The 20,943-nt window shown below is 39.8% G+C and overlaps 1 protein-coding gene and 1 long non-coding RNA gene across 3 annotated transcripts; one reads left to right on the forward strand and one right to left on the reverse strand.

Annotated features, from left to right (window-relative positions):
- Nucleotides 1-1,652: 1,652 nt before the first annotated feature.
- slc6a16a (solute carrier family 6 member 16a) lies at nt 1,653-18,621 on the forward strand. Of its 2 annotated transcripts, none has more exons than XM_080906246.1 (12): nt 1,653-1,908; nt 7,422-7,560; nt 8,434-8,591; nt 9,227-9,353; nt 9,426-9,601; nt 13,736-13,846; nt 14,021-14,262; nt 14,406-14,586; nt 15,436-15,637; nt 15,822-15,981; nt 16,077-16,239; nt 17,369-18,621. In XM_080906246.1, exons 1-12 carry the CDS (start codon nt 1,906-1,908, stop codon nt 17,717-17,719), a joined length of 2,013 nt encoding a protein of 670 aa, XP_080762372.1. In that variant the 5' UTR covers nt 1,653-1,905; the 3' UTR covers nt 17,720-18,621. The 2 variants fall into 2 exon arrangements, with proteins under 2 accessions (XP_080762372.1, XP_080762371.1); XM_080906245.1 differs by having other exon boundaries at nt 1,657-1,908; nt 7,418-7,643.
- On the reverse strand, nt 9,634-20,903 carry LOC308412127. Its single transcript, XR_013974529.1, has 4 exons — nt 20,818-20,903; nt 17,451-17,662; nt 16,135-16,223; nt 9,634-10,429 (listed from the first exon to the last, which is right to left on the reverse strand). It is a non-coding gene; the product is annotated as an uncharacterized lncRNA (long non-coding RNA).
- Nucleotides 20,904-20,943: the final 40 nt, after the last annotated feature.

The following is a 20,943-nucleotide window of genomic DNA, read 5'->3' on the forward strand; positions in this document are numbered from 1 at the left end:
CCTTAAGGTGAATATTGATGGTTTACAACAAAATGTAAGATGACAAATACAACCCTAAGGTTAATGTTTTATTTCTGAGCACAAAGGGATTCCACATTGACTTTACGCAGGTAGGCATGCAGCAGAAAATGAACAGAGGCTTTTTAAGCTGTAATGTAGTGACACCAGCTGGTCATTTCAGCTAATTTCATCATGTCTGACCTGGCTGTTGCACAGCATGTTGATACTGCACGAGGTTGCATAGAATCAACTCTGTGTTTGATGCTTTCTGTGATCTGACGTTGGTGATTAAAGACACTGTGTCCCATGTGGTTTCCACAACAAACTATCCTATGGTCTTTTCCTGACTGACAGCTAATGTGATGATTAGATCAACCTATAAGAACAAAGTTTTTGTTTTTGTTTGTTTGCTTGTTTTGTTTTTTTTCACTGAAATGTGAATTCATGCCAGAAAACAACAATCACTTTCAGTTTCAAGCATGTGTACCAACAGGACATTTTCCACATTTAGGCTGTTCTAAAAAAAAAAAGATTTACTTTCCATCTATTATTGCATGTGATAGTGAGTAATACAAGACATTTTCAGCTGTACAATTAGTTTAGGATTTACTATCCTGCTGTGAGCTTTGCCTTGCAGAAGAGCACTTATAATGTGCATTCTAGCTGCATGGTTACTCCTTCAGTACAAAGATGTCCAGTGTGTAAATCTCTGTCCCTACACAGAGGTGTAAATCTCTGTGTAATGAAACTATCTAAGGGATAGTTTCATTACAAATGTAATGAAACTATCCCTTAAAAAATGTTAATAGGCTGTTTTTCTTTTCAACATGTGAACAGGTAAATATGAGCTTTATCTCCCTTTAAGAGCCTAAATGTTTCCCTTTATGGATTCATGAATATGCTCAGTTGAATTACCGCTCTGATTCATTGCTCCTCTAATCGCACTACTGGAACCACAACGTTCAAGTCAGTGGATTACCATTTGGGTGACTTGGTATAAGTTGTCGTTGTGACACATTTTCTCCACCAGGGGGAGTGCAGCTACTCTACTACTAAAAATAATTCATAATACTATACCGTAAGTGGCTTTGTGGACACAGACAGGTTTTTATTTTAATCCTAATCCATGTCATATATATTTAATATCAGTACCCATTTTTATGCAAAGAGCCCACAGTTTTGTTTATTTGTAGTGACAATCTAATTGTTTTTCAAGTAGCACTGTTGAAGCATGTTAATATTTCTCAGAAAACCTATACCCCCGCTGGTTTTTTTAAACTACAAATGCTAATGACTTCACGCAAAACAGCTTCGTTACAAAACCCCGTGTATTGCAGTTTAGTATCTGAGTTATTCCCAATGCACACTGACTATGAGCCACTTGTTGATTTCTGTGCATTTCTGTGCGTAAAGTAAGGCACAGACGGCGCACTCTTCTGCGCTCTCTGGCTGAGCTTTAATTAATCTACTAATGACTTTTATTTCTGCGCATGACTGCAGCCTATAATTAAGTCAAGTGTGAGAGTTCAGTGTGCTCACTGTCAAGCCGTGCAGGTTCCACACAGTAATCCAGCAGCAGTGTGTATTCTTGTGTTGTCAAGCCCCGCTTCCCATTTTGGGGAAGGGCAGCTCAGCCCCTTCGGTCTTCCCATTGGCTCAGCTCCTCTCCTTCGTTTCTTCTTGACTTGTTGACCACGGTTTGTTCCAGCTCTCGTAAACGTGTCCGCAAGTTGTCAAACCTGGTCAAGGCTTTTGTCCCCGTATAAATTTTATCTGCTACCCCGATTGTTATCAGAAACAACGAAAAGGAAACTATTTTAAAAGAAGCCCTGTGGGAAGACGAGCAGAGAAACTAACACCAGGACTGCTGGAAACTCTACTCCTCAGTGGGACCGTGCTGTCAGCATGGTATGTCCACAGCACATCGTTATTCGACTGTTATTCTTTAATAGTGTGGCTTTGTGAGCTCTAATCTCAGTCATACTTTTTTTCCAGCGAAAAAACGGGTCTTGTTATTACTATTGTTTGCACTGCATACTGCTGGCTGGTTCCTTTGTCAGTTATGTAATGAGTCATGTGTGCGTTAGGGCTGTATGCTACCGCACTATGATTAAGCCCCCCTATACATTCTTACACAAGAATGCACTCATTGTTTATATGTTGAGCAGCACCTACACAACCAAACTTAAACCCAGTGACATACAGTATGGTTTGCTGCATATAGCAAGCTGCAGCCAAATATACAGTCATTAACTTTTTTTAAAGTCTCTCTTTATCTTCTTTTTGTTTTGTTTTGGGGGTTGTGTCTGTTTTAGTCCCTTAAACTTTGAGCACAGATGATAAAATCTGCCACAGCTCTTAAACCTTTATCTGATCTGTGGATGCAAACGCCCTCCGAGATGAAAGGCTGCTCTCTAGCATCCTAATCACCAGTTTCATCAGTTTTTAAACTGGACATTTACAATGGAGCCACGAGCATCTATAGCTCTATGTTACTCAAACTGAATTATAAATAGCAATGAACAACCCTTTATGTGATAAGCTGTATGGTAAAGCCAGCTGCATTCAGGGAAAATTGTCATGCTCATATTACAGTTTTGGTTATAGCAACATGTAAGATAAGATAAGATAAGATAAGACTTTATTGATCCCACAATGGGGAAATTTTTGCATCACCTCAGCTCAGGTACAGATATCAGAAGGAAATACAAAAATACAAATAAGTACAATCAATGAAAAAAGATAATATACAATGGTAGCATACACAGTATGTGATTATGGATATGGTTGGAAATATGGAAGACATAAACTATATAGCTTGATATAGCTATTGTACCACTACTATTCCTATTTATAGACATGTACACATACACATGTATACACTAAATATACATATGTATACATATACATACATATATACCTGCACATGTCCATACACATGGAAGGTCCATTATGCATGAAGTGGTGACCGTGGATGTTCACAGTGTCCAGTGACTTATGACATTGTGATTGAGGAGTTATAGAGTCTAACTGCTGTTGGGATGAATGATCTGCGAAAGCGCTCCTTCCTGCAGCGAGGGTGTTTCAGTCTCTGACTAAAGGAGCTGCTCAGCCCACTCACATACTCATGCAGTGGGTGATGTGGGTTGTTCATGATGGATGTCAGCTTTACTAACATCCTCCTCTCGCCAACCACCTCCACAGACTCCAGGGGACATCCCAGCACGGAGCTAGACCTCCGCACCAGTTTGTCAATCCTGCTCCTGTCCCTGTCCCTGCATCCACTCCCCCGGCAGATGCTACCACAGTGTCATAGAATGTCCTTAACAGAGTCCTGCAGACTCCGAAGGACCTCAGTCTCCTCAGCAGGTGGCGTCGACTCTGGCCCTTCTTATACAGGATGTCTGTATTTGTAGTCCAGTTCAGTTTATTGTTGAGGTGAACACCCAGGTACTTATAAGAGTCCACTATCTCAATGTCTTTCCCTTGGATGTTCACCGGTGTTGTAGGGGGTGACTTCCTGCTGAAATCTATGATCATCTCCTTTGTCTTGCCGGCGTTGATTTGGAGTACGTTGGTCTCACATGTGGCTGTCATGATCGAGCTTCTTCACTGAGTAATTCTACACCTTAGGGACGGCTGAACCACTGCTGCATGATTTTATCCAGAGTAGAAACATAGAAGAGTGGTTCCTTGTTTCCCAAACAGTTCCTGGGACAGATGCTCACTGACCAGGAGACACAAATTTACAACCAGTGCACGTGTGCTTGTGTGTGTGCTGGTGTGTGCTTGTGTGTGTGTGTGTGTGTGTGTGTGTGTGTGTGTGTGTTGGGGTTTGTTGGTGAAAGGAGGACAATTAGGGTTAACCAAGTATAGCAAAAAGGAAAGGGGGGAGAAACCCAGTAGTTATTTTGAGAGACACTGCATTATGTATTTTAAAGTGGGAAAATGTGTTCAAAATTAGAAACATATCAGCCAGAAGTGGAAATAACCATTGAATACAAATACAAAACCCTCTCATTTGTCAAATGTGTATATATTGATAATCTTTTTCAGTAAATTAAAAAACCTAATACAGACTTGTTATGTTCTTGTGGTTTCATAATAGCAAAGACAGTGAAACACTGAAGAGTTGAACAGTATCAACTTGTACTTGCAGGCTCATGCCGATGACTTGTTTTGATGTTAGAGAGATGTAGTAATGTGTAAAAGTCTTGAGCCAACCTCATTTCTTTGTTTCAAATCAAATCAAATCAAATCACTTTTTATTGTCACATCACATGTGCAGGCACACTGGCACAGCACATGCGAGTGAAATTCTTGTGTGCGAGCCCCACAAGCAACAGAGATGTGCAAACACAACAACACAAACGAGCAAAATACAAGAATGGCCAACCTGAAACTAATAAATATATGTACAATATATAATAGTATATGCATTTCTGGATGTGTATACTAAATATTTTCCTACGTGTGTGTGTGTGTGTGTGTGTGTGTGTGTGTGTGTGTGTGTGTGTGTGTGTATACACATTTTTACAAATTAAATAGTAAAAAAATAAAATAAAATAATAATAATAATAATAAAATATATAAAATATACAGAGTTGAATATGTGCAAAACAAGTGGCATTTATATACAGTGTGGAGTGCATAATGTTGAAGTTCCAGTAGTGAAGCTGAGGTGTCTATGACGTGTTCAGCAGTCTGATGGCCTGATGGAAGAAGCTGTCTCTCAGTCTGCTGGTACGGGACCGGATGCTGCAGAACCTCCTTCCTGATGGAAGCAGTCTGAACAGTTTATGGCTGGGGTGACTGGAGTCCTTGATGATCCTCCCCGCTTTCCTCAGGCACCGCTTCCTGTAGATGTCTTGGAGGGAGGGAAGCTCACCTCCAATTATCCGTTCAGAGCACCGCACTACTCGCTGGAGAGCTTTGCAGTTGTAGGCGGTGCTGTTGCCATACCAGGTGGTGATGCATCCAGTGAGGATGCTCTCAATGGCACAGCGATAGAAGGTCCTGAGGATGCGGGGGCTCATGCCGAATCTTTTCAGTCTCCTGAGAAAGAAGAGGCGCTGCTGCGCCTTCTTCACTGTTTTGTTTGTGTGTACTGACCACGTAAGATCCTCAGCCAGGTGTACGCCAAGGAACCGGAAGCTGCTCACTCTCTCCACAGCAGCGCCGTTGATGGTGATGGGGGTGTGTACTTCTCTGCACCTCCGGAAGTCCACTATCAACTCCTTTGTCTTTGCGACGTTGAGGGTGAGATGGTTGTCTTGACACCAGTGGGTCAGGGCGCTGACCTCCTCCCTGTAAGCTGTCTCATCACCATTGGTGATAAGACCCACCACTGTAGTGTCGTCCGCAAACTTCACAATGATGTTGGAGCTGTTAGTGGCTGTGCAGTCGTAGGTGTAGAGTGAGTACAGGAGAGGGCTCAGTACACACCCCTGTGGAGCACCAGTGTTCAGTGTGATGGGGGATGAGGTGATGCTGCCCATTCTGACCACTTGGCGTCTGTCAGACAGGAAGCTAAGGATCCAGCTGCAGAGGGAGCTGCTCAGTCCTAGATCCTGCAGTTTCCTGTCCAGCTTCGAGGGAACGATGGTATTGAATGCTGAGCTGTAATCTACAAACAGCATCCTCACATACGTGTCTCTCTTCTCCAGGTGTGACAGGGCAGTGTGTAGTGTCAGGGCTATGGCATGATCACTAGTAGAAAGTATTTGCAGTGATTTATTGAAACATGTAAACATACATGGAAGTACAGTTTATAAGGCAAAAACAGAGTTTGTACAATTCTAATGAGCTTAACAGTCAATGACCATCTTTATTCATCAACGCAGTCTGAGTTCTCATATTTTACCTTATCTGTAATTTCTTTAAGTAGTCTTCAGGAATATTTCTCCACTCTTCTTGAAGGACATTCAAAGCTCCTCTTTGGAAGCCGGCTACCTTTTGTTCTGCTCTCAGACAAGATGATCCTATGCTACTTCAAAAATGTTAAGGTCACCTTTTAATAATCAAGTAAATCATAACAGTATATTCCATGTACTGCTAAATTTTCCAAGGAGTTGACCAATCAAATAATCTACTAGTCACTTCAGCTCTATAGAAAAGTGTGTTTGCTCTAAGGTAAGTGATCAAATGAACTCACAGGAGTGTGTGAAGCAGACTTTTTCAGTATAGTTTATAGCTCAAACACATGGATCCTTGAAGCTTAATCAAGCTGTTGACTTTTTAATTATTTGTTCAGCATACCCTGATAGCCCTAACCCTAACTTTTTTCCTATATTATTACCAACTGTACCCACTTTGTGGTTTACCCATGCACCTCAGCACCACCCACAGTATGAACCAATGCAAGCCTAACACCTCCCAGCGGATTTCTCCCTCCCACTCCCAACCACACATCACTGTATGGCTTCTGTCCGCCCCACTTTCCCCTCCTTTCTATTTGTGCATGCATATATTTGTCACAGTCTCACACTCTATGCATGTGGGCATGGATATTTCTGAAATCACCTGCCCTATCCGGCCGTGTGTTTTGAACAGCCATGAACTCTTTCTGGGTCTTGTAATTTTCCATTCTAACCAGCTGATACCAGGAGAGGTCATGTTCTGAAGCCAGCTTGGCTTGTGTTAAGCCATTTTGGATCCGTCACTTTCATCTGAGCTGACATTTAGTGTTCAGTGTGGCGGTGATTCAGCTGAATGCTTTTTTTCCCCCTGAAATGCACACCATGACCCTGGTGTTTACATTAAATGAAAGAGAATTGAGGTGATGCAACAAAGTTTTTTATCTGGATAATTTCATAATAAGAAAGAGCACAGTAAGTAACACACATCCATTATTTATGCATTCTATATGCATTTAAACCTGCCATTATGTCAGTCTTGCTAATGAATTGCTAACACCTGGGTGTACTGATGAAGCATTTTGAAAGGTCAGTCACAGTTGGCCTTCACCTCAGTGCTAAATATGCCAGTTGAATGACTTTAACGTAAAAGAGCATCAGTAGGAAATTCAGTGTCTGCATTAGCATTTCTTTATACATCTGACGTAGTGATGGGAGAATGACGAGTTAGAGTAAAGATAATGCCTTAATGTTGGATTACGTAATGCATTGTCTCACTGCTGTGTTTTCACACTGATAAGGAGTAGTGATATAACCTTTGACAACATGACAACATAACAGCAAGTGCTTTTCCTCTTTGTTGTCCCTGATAAATTTGTGATAAAGGTTCTTCCATCATAATTTAATTCTTTCCTTACATAATTTTGTGCACAGAGTAGTCTGTTGCCACACATATTTGCTCAGCATAACTACAATGACTTTGTGCAGACTTACACGTCAGGATGAAGCTTCAACTGATAATCGGTTTAGTTCATCATATTACTTCTTCTCTTTATAACAAGACAGAAAAGCCTCCGCTGGACGGCAGCGAGGGCAGAACCTGGATGGAAGAAGGCCGGTCCCAAACTCAGCTCACAGCTGTGGATGGTCCCGATGAAGCTGCGACAGACGACGGAGACCGTCCAGCATGGGATTCTAAGATTCAGTATGTGCTAGCCCAGGTGGGCTTCAGTGTGGGCTTAGGGAATGTGTGGAGATTTCCATACCTCTGCCATCAAAATGGAGGTGGTGAGTGTTAAGACAAGATTAACTTACAGGTTTAAGTTATTAACTTAGTAGCTGTTTTGGTGCCAAAGCAATGCAACATGGAGAACACAAAATTGGTCCAAAAACCTCTCATGTTCAGCTGTTTTTTGTAAAAAGATAACAATGTGTGCCTTTTCTGCAGCTATGGGGCATATATGGTATCACTCTTGGCTGGAAGCAGTGCTTAAACAATGGAAAAAACACAAACTTTGTCCAAAAACCTCTCATGTTTAACTGTTTTCCACTTTTTCTTTGGTCATTTTAGCCTTTTTGGCCAGGGTGAAGGGAGTGTCTGCCATCAAACAAGAAGACAGCCGCATGTAGCTATGATGGTGTTTGCTAGTTCACCTTACATGCATTAATGTAATAACGTGGTTAGCCTGCTCAACGTAAATTACACACGAGCACACGAGATCCTGCGAATGTCACTGTGTGAAACTGACTTTTCTTTCTAGAGAAGAGTAGAACTCTAAACCATATTTTATTTCTAGCTTTACAACACATGCATGCAGCATGTTTGGTTAGAACATGAGACTCCAAGCATCTTTTAGAGAGGTTGCTGACATATAAATTTGCTTATTTTTTCCAGCTTCAATGGCAAATTATGAGTTTGTGTTTAAAAAAAAAGCCAAAAACTGTTGTTTTTTTTAATGTGCTTAGTTAGACTGTGTTTGCCTGTAACATGTGCAAATGCAAAGTTTTTTTTCCCTCTGGAACTACAGGTGACTTTGGGTTTGCCTTTAAAATATATCTCCTCCTTTGTTCCTTCCAGGCGCCTTCATGCTGCTGTATGTTTTTCTTTTGGTGGTTGTGGGAGTTCCACTGTTTTTTATGGAGCTGGCTGCTGGTCAAAGCATTCGACAGGGCAGCATTGGTGTATGGAAGCACATCTCTCCAAAGCTGGGAGGGATCGGCTACTCCAGCTGCATGGTGAGCATTTTCTTTTTTTTCTGTCTGAGACCTTTTTCTGTTTACGTTCATGTAGCTGTGTGTTCTGATAAGGCTGCTGTTGTTTGACAGCTGACTTGCTTTTTCCAAGTCTGGGTTTCAAAAGTAGCACCGGGGTCAGTATTTTTAATCTCTTCACCTTCACTTATCTGGCCCCAATCCTGCATCACGTGTCACCGCCTTTATCACCTTTCTGTAAACACCTTAGCCAAGCTGCATGTGTGTGTATATACTCACGCACACCCATGCTGTAACATGAGAAAGGTAGTGTGCTGTGCGTCTGTGCTGGCAGTTGATTGCGTAACAAGTTGGGGAAAACACAGAGTACCCAAGAACGTTTTTGTCCGCACACACAACAGAAATCTACGACTAGATAGCCTGTGGTTTTTATAAAGCGTGTTTATTTTTCTTTAAATAGACCTAACCTCTGTTTGTCATTGTTAAGGTCAATGTCGAACCTTATGGCTACATTCCCTGGGTTAGCCTTTACTTGTAGGCTACAAGTATAAAAGAAATCACAGCATTACACTGAAGCTGCAAACAATTTGCAGCATATTTTAATAATATGATTAATAATACTGATTATTTATTGATATAAATGCTTTCTTCTTCCCCAGGTCTGTTTTTATGTGGCTTTGTACTATAACGTTATCATTGCATGGAGCCTGTTCTACATGGGTAACTCCTTTCAGTATCCTCTGCCATGGGAGAAGTGTCCAACGAATGTAACCTCCAATGACACAGGTAATCACATGACCGAGTGAAATGAAGTGATGTCTGATGAAGCCTACAGGGTTTTCTTTTCTCATTCAACAGTGAAAGAATGCGCAAGCAGCTCCCCAACGTCGTATTTCTGGTTTCGGAAAGCTCTCAACATCACAAATTCCATTGAAGAATCTGGAGAGTTTAACCCCATCATGACAGGCTGTTTATTGGCTGCTTGGGCAATTGTTGCCTTGGCAATGATAAAGGGCATCAAGTCTTCTGCAAAGGTACATGAACACCAGTCCCACCGTTAGCACACAAATATAAAGTGTTTGTGTTAATGTTAGTGTTATCTCTCAGTTAAACATAAGCTGCAGCTCGCTCCTTTTCTGCCTCAGGTTGGAGATCCGTAGCGTTACAGAAAACAAACACTGAAATATACACTACAATGGGAAAGTACAAGAGAAAAAAAGAGACCTCTACTCATGCTGGGCTCCTGTGGGAGGACAGCATGAGAACAGGAAATAAAAAAACTCCTCTGCACAAAAAAGCACATAAATGTCCACAGCACAACATTACGGAACACGTGACAAGCCACAGGGTCGGGTGGGGGGTGAGGAGTAATCCGAAGCAAACACAGCAGCCATCCTGCCCAGCGCTACCATTCCAGCGCGGGCTCAGACACGCCATGTTCCCACTTACATTAGTATTTTTCCATATATTCACTGTGCTTACTTGACAGCTTGTCTTAAATGTATTCGATGGAAATTAGTAACTGCATTTTCAATTATTCTAAACTTTTTGTGTATCTGACAGTACTATAATCTTCTACAGTGATTATAACATTTTAGTACACATTAACACTAAGAAACAGACACGCAAAATCAATGGCTGGGAAAAAGCTGCTGATGTTAGCTAGCCATCTTAAACATGGACACCTGCACTGACAACGCATCTTCCAAAATGGGCAGAAATATTTTTAGTGGGACCTTCTCACAGTGGCTCAGCAGGATGGAGCAGGATGTCTACAAATCGAAATGTTGGTAGCTCTTCCAGGCTTCATGTCAAGGTAATCTTGGCAGGATTATGAACCCAGAGTTGCTCCTGATGTATCTCTGTGAATGTTAGAAAAAGTGTTAAAGCAAAGGTAAAAGCATTGTGTGAATGAGAGTTGCAGTAGGAGGCGCTTTGTGTGATCAACTTGGGTAGAATGGCTAAGATGACAACCACAGTTTTACATTTGGCTGTATAACCTTGAGCCAAATGTTGCACTTACCCAGTAAATATGTTGACATTTGATAACTGTTGGCTGACAGCCTTTTCTCAATGTCTAGTTATGGTGGAAAATCCTATGGGCTCAAAATGTGGTCATAAATATTTTGTACTTGTAAATCAGTTTTGTACTTGTAAATCAGGATTTGTATGTGTAAAAAAGATTTGTGTGTGTGTAAAAAAGATTTGTGTGTGCGTAAAAAAGATTTGTGTGTGGACTTAGCCAAAAAAAACCCTGCAAGTTACAAGTACGAATTTTGACCCTATTTTCTTCCTTTCATCTGATTGGTGAATGTCATGTCAATCACAAATGTAACAATCCAATCAGAGAACAGATGGGTTTGGCTGTCGGAGGGGTGCTTTTTTTGAACTGCAGGCCTTTGAAGGGAATAAATGCCCTTTTACATGCCAACCCAGCGTTTTCCTTCATCACCACGAAGGAAAACAGTCTGTGGTCGTCCGAGTTTGGTGATTTTTGTGTCACAGGACTACGTGTTTAATACAGGGACTTCCACAGCCTTTCCAACAGCGCTGCGGACCGCAGGGGGGGCAGTGTTTTGGAAATGACAGTCTTCATTACAAAGCTTTCTTCATTATGAATTAGCATACATGTTTTTATTGAACATTTGAAGAACTAGCAAAAAAACCCAGAAACTCTTGTAGAGGACATAAAGTCAGAGATAAAAACGACAAGGAGCAGGTGCATCTAGTACAGGTAGAGCTGCTGCAAAAACCCACAGAGCCCAGCAGCCAGCGCAACAAATTCTGGATCCTTTGCTTTTAGTTAGCAGTTAGCATTAGCAGCACATCCTGCATCCGATGTGAAAGGACTTTTATGCTGCGCACTGTGACTCACAGCAATGGTCTCGGTCAGCCCTGACATTGTGTTAAATTAATCCTAAAGTAATAATGATATTTCTAACCACTGACATACCACAACTTTATCCTTTCAACAGCAGCTGAAAGTAAGGGGACCTAACTGCTATCAGATATTTATATAGAGATTACCCTTCAATGACCTGCAGTTCAAAAAAGTTCCCCTCCGACAGCCAAACCCATTAGTGATGGGTCGTTCGCGAACGAAATGGCTCTTAGAGCCGGTTCTTTGACGTGAACGACGCGAGCCGGCTCCTTATCGCGAGCCGTCACGTGTTTGTTTTTTTTTCTTTCTCTCACCCTCTCTCTCTCTCTCGCACTTTTTTTTCGCTTCACTCTGCACGCGAGCCTTGTGCTTTACGCTGGGCAGAGGGGGGGAGGGGCGGTAGTTACACTCACTAGCACAGGAACAGAGCCAGAGGGAGAGAAAGAGAGCCAGGGAGAACAACGTCACATTAGAAAGGTATAGTAATCATCCACAACTATTTTACGTTGCAGATGATAAAGGATTCAGAAAGTTTATTCATGCAGGCCCATATGACAGAGAATGTGCATGTTCTTTTTGTTTTAATATTATAATTTATATTTAATTGTGTTGTGGTTTGCAGTGTTGTTTTCACTTTAAATTTGTAAAAGGAAAAAGCTGAAAATTTAAATAGTTAAAAGTTGAAATGTAAATAGTTGATTTTTGTATTATATGATTTATTTATTACATTTTATGTGGAGTGAATAAATAAAAGTATATTTACGGTGGCCCCTAGAGACAAAGCACATACAAACTTCAAATCACGTACGAACTCTGAAGCATGTACAAACTCCAAAACACGTACAAATTCCGAAGCACATAAAAACTCAAAACACGTACAAAAGACAACAGAAGTGCTCCAGGATGCTGGGCGCAGTGTTGAGCTTTTGTTATCTTGTGGCTACACAAGCCAGCAAGTACCAACGACCGGATTTGGTGTGTGGTAGTAACAGGTAAATGAACTTTTTTTTAAATTATTTGAATATATATGAGTGCCTGTGTATAAATACACAAACAATACACACATGCTTTCAATTGTAATTTAAGTGATCTAGTAGCTCTGCTTTGGAAGTTCAGTTCATGCTAGAAATGTGTTTTGGAGTTTGTACGTGTTTTGTCTCTAGGGGCCACCGCATATATTTATATATAAACATATATAAATAAAACCACTTTTTTTTACATTAGTAATTCCTTTTGTGCATAATTTTATATTATTGTTAATAATAAATAAATTAAAGCAACAAAACAACCTGAAGAGCCGGTTCGGAGCCGAAAGAGCCGGCTCTTTTTAGTGAGCCGGCTCTTTTTAGTGAGCCGAACCGAAAGAGCCGGGTCTCTAAAAAGAGCCGGAAATCCCATCACTAAAACCCATCTGTTTTCTGATTGGATTGTTTAATTTGTGATTGACATGACATTGACCAATCAGCTTAAAGGAAGAAAAATAGGGTCAAAATTCGTACTTGTAACTTGCAGGGTTTTTTTGGCAAAGTCCACACACAAATCTTTTTTACGCACGCACGCACAATTTATTTATTTATTTTTACACATACAAATCTTTTTCACGCACGCACAATTTTTTTTTTTTTTTTGCACATGCAAATCTTTTTTACGCACACACAACTTTTTTTTACACATACAAATCTTTTTTACAAGTACAAAACTGATTTACAAGTACAAAATATTTATGACCACATTTTGAGCCCATACAAATCACTCCAAAATGAAAGTTGAACCTGCATTGTGGACGTTTACCACAATGATGATTCAAGTTACCATGGTCTTTGTTCATAGGAAGGTACAAACCACATACATGCCGTGTGATTGTTGGGGTTATTTTTATTATTGTCATGTCCGTGCCTTGCAAAAAAAACAAAAAAACAACACCTTGAAGCGACTGTTACTGTGAATAAATAAAAAGACAATTTTTTGCAATACTCTAATCTGTGTTTTTCACCTTGTAAGAGAGGCTGATGCAATATTTACATGAAAACACCATAAACATCCTAACATTTACGGTTCAGTTTTTTTGTTGCTGTACCATGACCACCGTGTTTGCTGGGTATGCACTCAAATTACTAAGTTTAAAAATAAAAGTATGCAATTTGAGGAACCTGAGGGTTGGTGCTTGGCAGGTAAACTGGTAAACTTTAATTTTTAATAGTGAAGTGAGATTGAGAAAAGCAAATGATCATATTTTACAAAATGCTGCACTGTTGAAATCATTATCCATTTCTTTTTCCAATCTTAGGTGATGTACTTTTCCTCCATTTTTCCCTATGTGGTGCTTTTTATTTTCCTGATCAGAGGATTACTGTTGGACGGTGCCTTGGAAGGAATCACCTACATGTTTTATCCTAAGGTAAGCAATATTCTCTCTCTTCCTTTTTCTTGACATCTTTTCTTTATTTTCATTTAACTAACAAAAGACAAACACCTCAGTGATTACAAAAAAAAAAAAAACCATAATAAAACATTTTAAGCTTTGACGAAAGAATGTAAACCTAAAGATGCTTTTATTTTGTCATATTTGCAGCTGGAGATCTGGGGTAACGTGCAGGTGTGGCGACAGGCTGCTACACAAGTGTTTTTCGCCCTGGGCCTGGGCTATGGTTCTGTTATCGCGTACTCCTCCTACAATCCAGTCCACAACAACTGCCACAGGGATGCTCTGATGGTCTCCTGCATCAACTTCATGACATCCGTGCTGGCCTCTCTAGTGGTTTTCATCGTGCTCGGTTTCCGTGCCAAGAACATTGCACTACGTTGTGTGGCTGAGTACGTATGTCTGTGCATGATTGAAATGGTAATTCAAATCCAACTAGCGAGATTGGCAAACTGCCGTAACAATCTTAAGGTGGACTGCTTGTTTGATTGGTTATCTTAGATTTAATTATTATTTTTGTGTTTAACCTTTTCAGAAATCTCAGTGTACTAAACTTATTGGCGTCCAGTGGATCTAACCAGCATTGGTGGCCATGGTTCAACATGACAGATGTAAGCACTGTGACTTTAGCTGAATACAGAGAGTGGTACCATCTCTACAGCTCCATGGTGGGTCCTAAAATCACTGACTGCAGTCTGGAGCAGGAGATGAATAAGGTAATCTTGAGATATTAATAACAACAGCTTTGCTTCACAACATGATTAAAAACAAGCGACTTGAGGCACAAAGTTTAAAACGTCAACATGTCAAAGGTAAAAAAAAACAACAACAAAAAAAACAGTAGTGTTTTTGCAGTAGTTTAAGGGATCTAAGAAACTGGAACAAGTAGCGTGTAAACGGTAACAAGATGGGAATACACATCTATAAGCATGCGTAAAAATTAGGACAACAGCTGAGATTTCTTATGTATATATGGTCTGTATTATAATACATTATAGGAAGAGGTATGTCCAATAATAAAGAGCAGTCACTGGTATTAAACTGAGTTTCTAATGTGCTGCTTCACTCATCCAGGATTACAAAGTGTTTTAAAGACAACTTTGCATAAATGAAAGAACTGCAGGTGTCGGTTACAAAAATCAAAGTTGAACATTTCAGTAACAATTATAGCGCCGAGCGCCGATGTTCCCAGGACCTACGAAGAATCTAGGAGGTGCTATAAAATATCAAGCAGGCAAGACAATGAAAATGTATTGGAAATTGTATCTTGCTGGTTTTCTAGGAAAAATGAAAGCAAGCTGTGATACTAAAGAAGGAGATACTAAAGAAACAGGACAAGATGTACAAAGAGTCATGTTATCTCACGGTGTTTGTTTTATTTAAAAAGAAAAGACCTATTCTCTGTGTTAAAGAGCATGTTATGCAAAGGTGCACAGGTAATTTACTGGTATAGATTAGCTCTGGAAACAGCATCACAGTTAACACACATTTGTTGTCTGTTAGACTGAGTGGATCTGCTTTTTCCCCACGTATTTCCACTATCTTACTATCTTGTGTGCGTTCAGGGTGTCGAAGGGACAGGCCTGGCATTCATAGCATTCACTGAGGTGATGGCCTTCTTCCCAGCTAGTCCCTTCTGGTCCGCCCTGTTTTTCCTCATGCTGCTCAACCTGGGCCTCAGCACCATGTTTGGAACAATGCAGGGAATCCTCACACCTCTTATGGACAATTTCAGCCTCTTGGGGCATCACCGAACCCTACTCACGGGTACTGAACATCAGTTGACATGTGTTCAAACTCTGCTGCTGTATTTTATTGTTATTTTTTTCTTAAATAAAACTACATAAAAACCAAAAAAGTGCAAGATTCTCGTACTGCAGTGGTGTACTATGGGAGATAAATGTAGTCTTGTTGTCTTTGAAGTGGTCTTTAAATGTTTTCTGTCTTTTAGTGTCCAGCTGTGCTTTGGGGTTCATTATTGGATTACTGTTCACTCAGCGCTCTGGCAACTATTTTGTGACCATGTTTGATGACTACTCTGCAACCCTGCCTTTGGTCATTGTGGTCATTTTTGAAACCATTAGTGTGGCGTGGGTTTATGGAACAGATCGGTAAGCAACGTTATCTCTGACTTTCACAGGTTTTTTTGTCTTTATATGTTTGTTTGAAAAGATGCATTTTAAGAAAAGCATTTTGATTATTGCAGCTTTCTGGATGATATTGAAATAATGCTCAAATGGCGCCCTCCGGTGGTGTACAAGTACCTTTGGAAATATGTGTGTTTGCTGGCGATGGTCAGTCTTCTGGCAGCCAGTTTGCTCCGCATGGTCTTCAAAGGGCCCACGTACACCGCCTGGAATCAAAGCACGGTGAGATGTTCGACTTCAACTTTTCATCAAATCACATGATTTTAAACTTCAAATAGCCAGTTACCATTTTAAAATATCAGGTGGTGTTTGCATAGCTCTTTTCTACTCTGAGCACTCACTGTGATTTTTAACACAAGCCTTATTCACCCAAACACTCACACTCATTCTGATGAATACATCAGGAGAAAGTCAGAATTCATTGTATTTGTCCTGAAGACTGGACAATCTGGGATCAAACATCCCACTCCACTTCAGTAGACAACCTCCTGACCCACAGTACACACTATATGCATGTGTGTAACACATATATGCATGCTGGAAGATGTTGTGGTTTTAGCACAGTGTCCAAAACAGTAGAAAAGAAACTTTTTTTGTATCAACTCTGATGATCTCACAGACCTTCAGTGCAACCACCATCTCAATGTTCTGGATTCTCATTTCCTTTATTGTGATGCTCAACAAATGGAAAGTGCTTAATTTATACTGATATTAGGAGATTCACTTGGTCAGACAATAACATTGACCTTAGGAATCCTGAACTAGAGTGTTTATATTTATTCTACATATGGCATTTTTGTGCAGTTTATTCAGGTTACGCAGGGAAGAACAAATACGCTGATGATGTGGACGTCTGAAAAACTCATCTGACATTATAGCGTTAAACCTCATCATCACCTGTCCCTCTGCATCATATTGACTCCCTGTATGTTTAGGATTGTTGTCCTGCTGACTGGTGACATATTTTCCAGTGAGCGTTCATTCTGAAGCTTGTAACAAAATCATCAGTAAACGAGAGCGTGTGGTTTCATTGGCACAGCTGTGCAGTGGTTATACTCACACCAAGATGCGATCCAAATACTTATGTTTGGATTCATCTGCTGTGACATAGCACAACAATATCTCTGTATTTATTCTTCATAAGAATAGTGAAGTTAGCCATTTTTTTGTAGCGTCAACCTGCTTATCTGTTAACTGCATTTTTATGCTTTTGGTAACGAGTTGCTTAACCATCTCTTATCTTTTTAATTTTATAGCTCCTTTTAATCCCACAAGTAAACATTTATCTAACAGCCAAAGGTAATTCTGCCGGTGTTTGTCACTCTTAAGCTCTGTGTCTCTGCCTCTTCAGGCTTCTGAGATGACTCTTGAGTACCCTGGCTGGGCCCTGGCTATGATCATCATGCTTATAGTGTTTGCCAGCTTGCCTGTACCTGTCAGCTACATCTATTCCTTAGTGAAGAACCGCTGGGTCCGTAGCACTCCCTCCCAGGTTGAAGTCGGCCAGGAAATGCGTCGCGAGTTGTACACCAAGTGCAGCTCTACCGAGCAGCCAGATTCCCATTTCCAACCTGTCCACTTCAGGGAAGACGAGGTTCATCCCAGGCCTGCCTTCCTGTCGGTGGGCAACGAACATTACCGGCTCCTTTCCCAGGAGGAGGACGAGGAGGAGGAGGAGGAGGAACAAGACACGGGGGTGTGAGCATGGTGGTCAGAAGGAAGTTGTTTGAGAAAGGACAAAATTCAAATAGAAAGAAAAGTACAAAGACAAAAAACTAAAGCAACCAGAGCCATGAACAGCGTTATCCTTGGATTTTATGTCTTTATATTCAGTAAACCTTTGAAAAGTTGTTTTAACTATGTATTTATATTGTATCATCCTCCTAGTGCCTCCCTATACTTGTTTTCTGAACCAGCTTTGCTGTTCAGAAGATAGAAACAGTTGTACATAAACAATAAAACAAACAGTTGTGTTTTTGAAAGGATTTAAAGTAGGAAACGTATGCAACATGCTGGTGACAGTCACTACTTTCATGTCTGGTGAATGCAGCAGCTCATAAAAATGCTTATGGGATCTTTTTTTAGCTGAAGGACTAATATGTATTTGCATGAAAACATTCTGCCTTTACAAATGCAAATCACTATCATATTTTCTGAGACTGTCACGTTATTAAAACTTATCGGAAGGGAATACATGCAGCAACACAAGAGACATTTGGAAGATATTTACCTTTGGAAAGTAAAACTCAATTTTTTGGACTTATGGCAGAAGGATGGACAAAGAACGATAAATACTTGTTTAATATTTTACTGGCAGCAGGCAAAAAAGCCATCACAAAAAAATGGCTTTCTTCAGAGAGCCCAACTATGAACATGTGGATGAACATCACAATGGACATTTACAGAATGTAGAAAATGACAGCAGATGTGAAATACAAGAGGGACCTGTTTGTATCACGATGGAAGAAATGGATGAACTACATTAAAAAACGCAGGCCAGTTTTTGCTTTAGATTTTGACTTTGTTAACTACTAGAAGACTAGAGGAAATATTAGTTACATTAATGGAAACAAAAACACACTCCCTACATTTATTTAATTATTTTTCTTTTTCCTTATGTATTTTTTATTTATTTATTGTTTCCTGTTTTGCTTCTATTTCTTTTCTTTTTCTTCTTCTTCTTTCATTCTTATTGTATGGATATTTTAGTTGTTTAAATATAGAAAGAAAAAAAAATATATATATATATATACTGACAAATTGCTGAAGTTGATGGTATTGTATAGTGATTCCAAAATGTCAATTTAAAAAAAAAAAAGAAAAAAAAAAAAAGGAAACGTACAACCTTCACTGCAAACTAGCTTTATCAATGAAAGGTTTCATTCTGAGACAGCTTTCTGCCTTGAACTGAAAACTATAAAAACTTTTGTTTTAGTTATCTGTGTTCCAAACTGGAAATTAAAACTAGTTGTGAAAAAAAAATGTTTTAGTCAGCGAAAAATAAAAACTTCAGATAATAAAGAAAAAAAAAATTCAAAAGATTTTGTGAACTTTTTTTTTTAATCCTATCTCCCACCCCTCACCCACAACAGGTCATGGCAGATGGCTGGATGTGGGTGTTTGTATCTCCTGAAAGACATAGTTGGTGTATGCTCATGTGTATGTGTTTTTATGTGTCTGTATGTCTAAGTGTGCTAGTCAGTGAGTCAGTTTGTGCGTCCATAAGTTATTAAAGAAGAATGTGCTGGCTGCAATGAAGAGAAGCGAGCTTATCGCCATTCTATAGCTTACCCTGTGCACTGCAAAATTTTGTGCTACTGAACAGACCAGATCAGCAGCTCAGAATTTTAGTGGTCCATGTACATGTTTTTTGGCCTGCAAAAACAAAGCTTTTATTTTCATATTTGTAAATATTTATAGAATATCATGAATAGAAATATTGTATATATTTCACTTTAAATCTGTCAAAATAATGCCAACGTTCTCTTTTCTTCACATTGGAATCTATTGATCAGGTGGTTTGATGAAGGACTCCCACCAGCTTTTTCCCAATTAAAGGTTTTACTGGTGATCACAGTAATGGGTGGTGCTGTTTTGAAGGCTAGGAAAACATTTTCCTTCACTCCACCTGAGCTCACCGTCTGGTTAACAGCTCAGTCTCTTTGCTGTGTTTGTAGACCCTGGCTCAACATTAAACTATGAGATCATCATAGTGTAAAAAAAAAAAAAAAAAAAAGCATTCTGCCTTGAGTAACTGTGTGTGTGTGTGTGTGTGTGTGTGTGTGTGTGTGTGTGTGTGTGTGTGTGTGTGTGTGTGTGTGTTTGAATATTTCTGTAATGATTTAGGCTGGTTTTGAAATGTGACAGGGTTTTTTTTTACTTTTTTTTGGTTTTGGTTATTTTTGTATTTCTATCATTTTACCTCATAAGAGCACAGCAATGTTTTTACGTGTTCACAAAAAATGTCCAGTGTAGCAGTATTTTTACTGTATTTTAATAAACCTCTAGGTGGCAGCAGCCTGATTCTCTGCTCTATTATGATCCACAAACATTCATTTGTTTTTTGGTCAAGAAAATAATACCTAAACATGGGTGGGTTGTAAATGGACTGGTTCTTATATAGCACTTTTTTACTCTGAGTAATCAAAGCACTTTACACAACTTGCCTCATTCATACAAGCACTTTTGTTTAGGTTTTTAATAGGGCCAATACACAAATATTTTGCACGCCTTCTTAGTAACATTTTTTTGCCTTTTAACCTTGAAATGTTAAATATTATATTAAAATTTACAAATCTATCTATACTTCATATATGAACATACATGCAACACAAAAGCACTTAATTGTGGATCGATCAGTGTTATAAACTGACTTCATGGTGAACACAACAATATCGGAGCATAAAGATAAATTAAAAACAGAGAAAGATTAGAAGACGTATTTCATATGTTAACATGCTAGGTGGCATTTCTCCTGGACATGGATTCAGCCTTGTCTTAATCAAGGGGTCTTGAGCTTGAGGCTCCATCTCCACTGTCTCCCTGTGGTGGTGACAAACACCCCAGATGAACATGAATTCAGATTTTCATAGATTTTGGGACAAGGAACTTAATCCACGTGTGAGAAACCTGCTGAAAGAGTACTACAATATCAGCCCTGCTACTTTTTTTTACACCACACGCACAAAACAGAGAAGACATCATATTCCACCATCTTATTTATTCGTGTTTTCCTGCACTATCGCTAAGGGCAACAGTGAGTATATCTCCTGTTTGGAATAAGCATAAATGAAATCTTACCCAACTCGAGAGTCCATATCGACCAGAGGCTTTCGATCCCTTTACAAGGAAGCCCGGAGCCTGAAAGGCCTACACCTGTCGGAGCGGAGGGGGCAGTGCAGTGAAGGAGGGATTTGTGCTCGATAG

This window comes from Rhamphochromis sp. 'chilingali' (genome assembly GCF_963969265.1).
Source record: "Rhamphochromis sp. 'chilingali' genome assembly, chromosome: 15".
NCBI lineage: Eukaryota > Metazoa > Chordata > Actinopteri > Cichliformes > Cichlidae > Rhamphochromis > Rhamphochromis sp. 'chilingali'.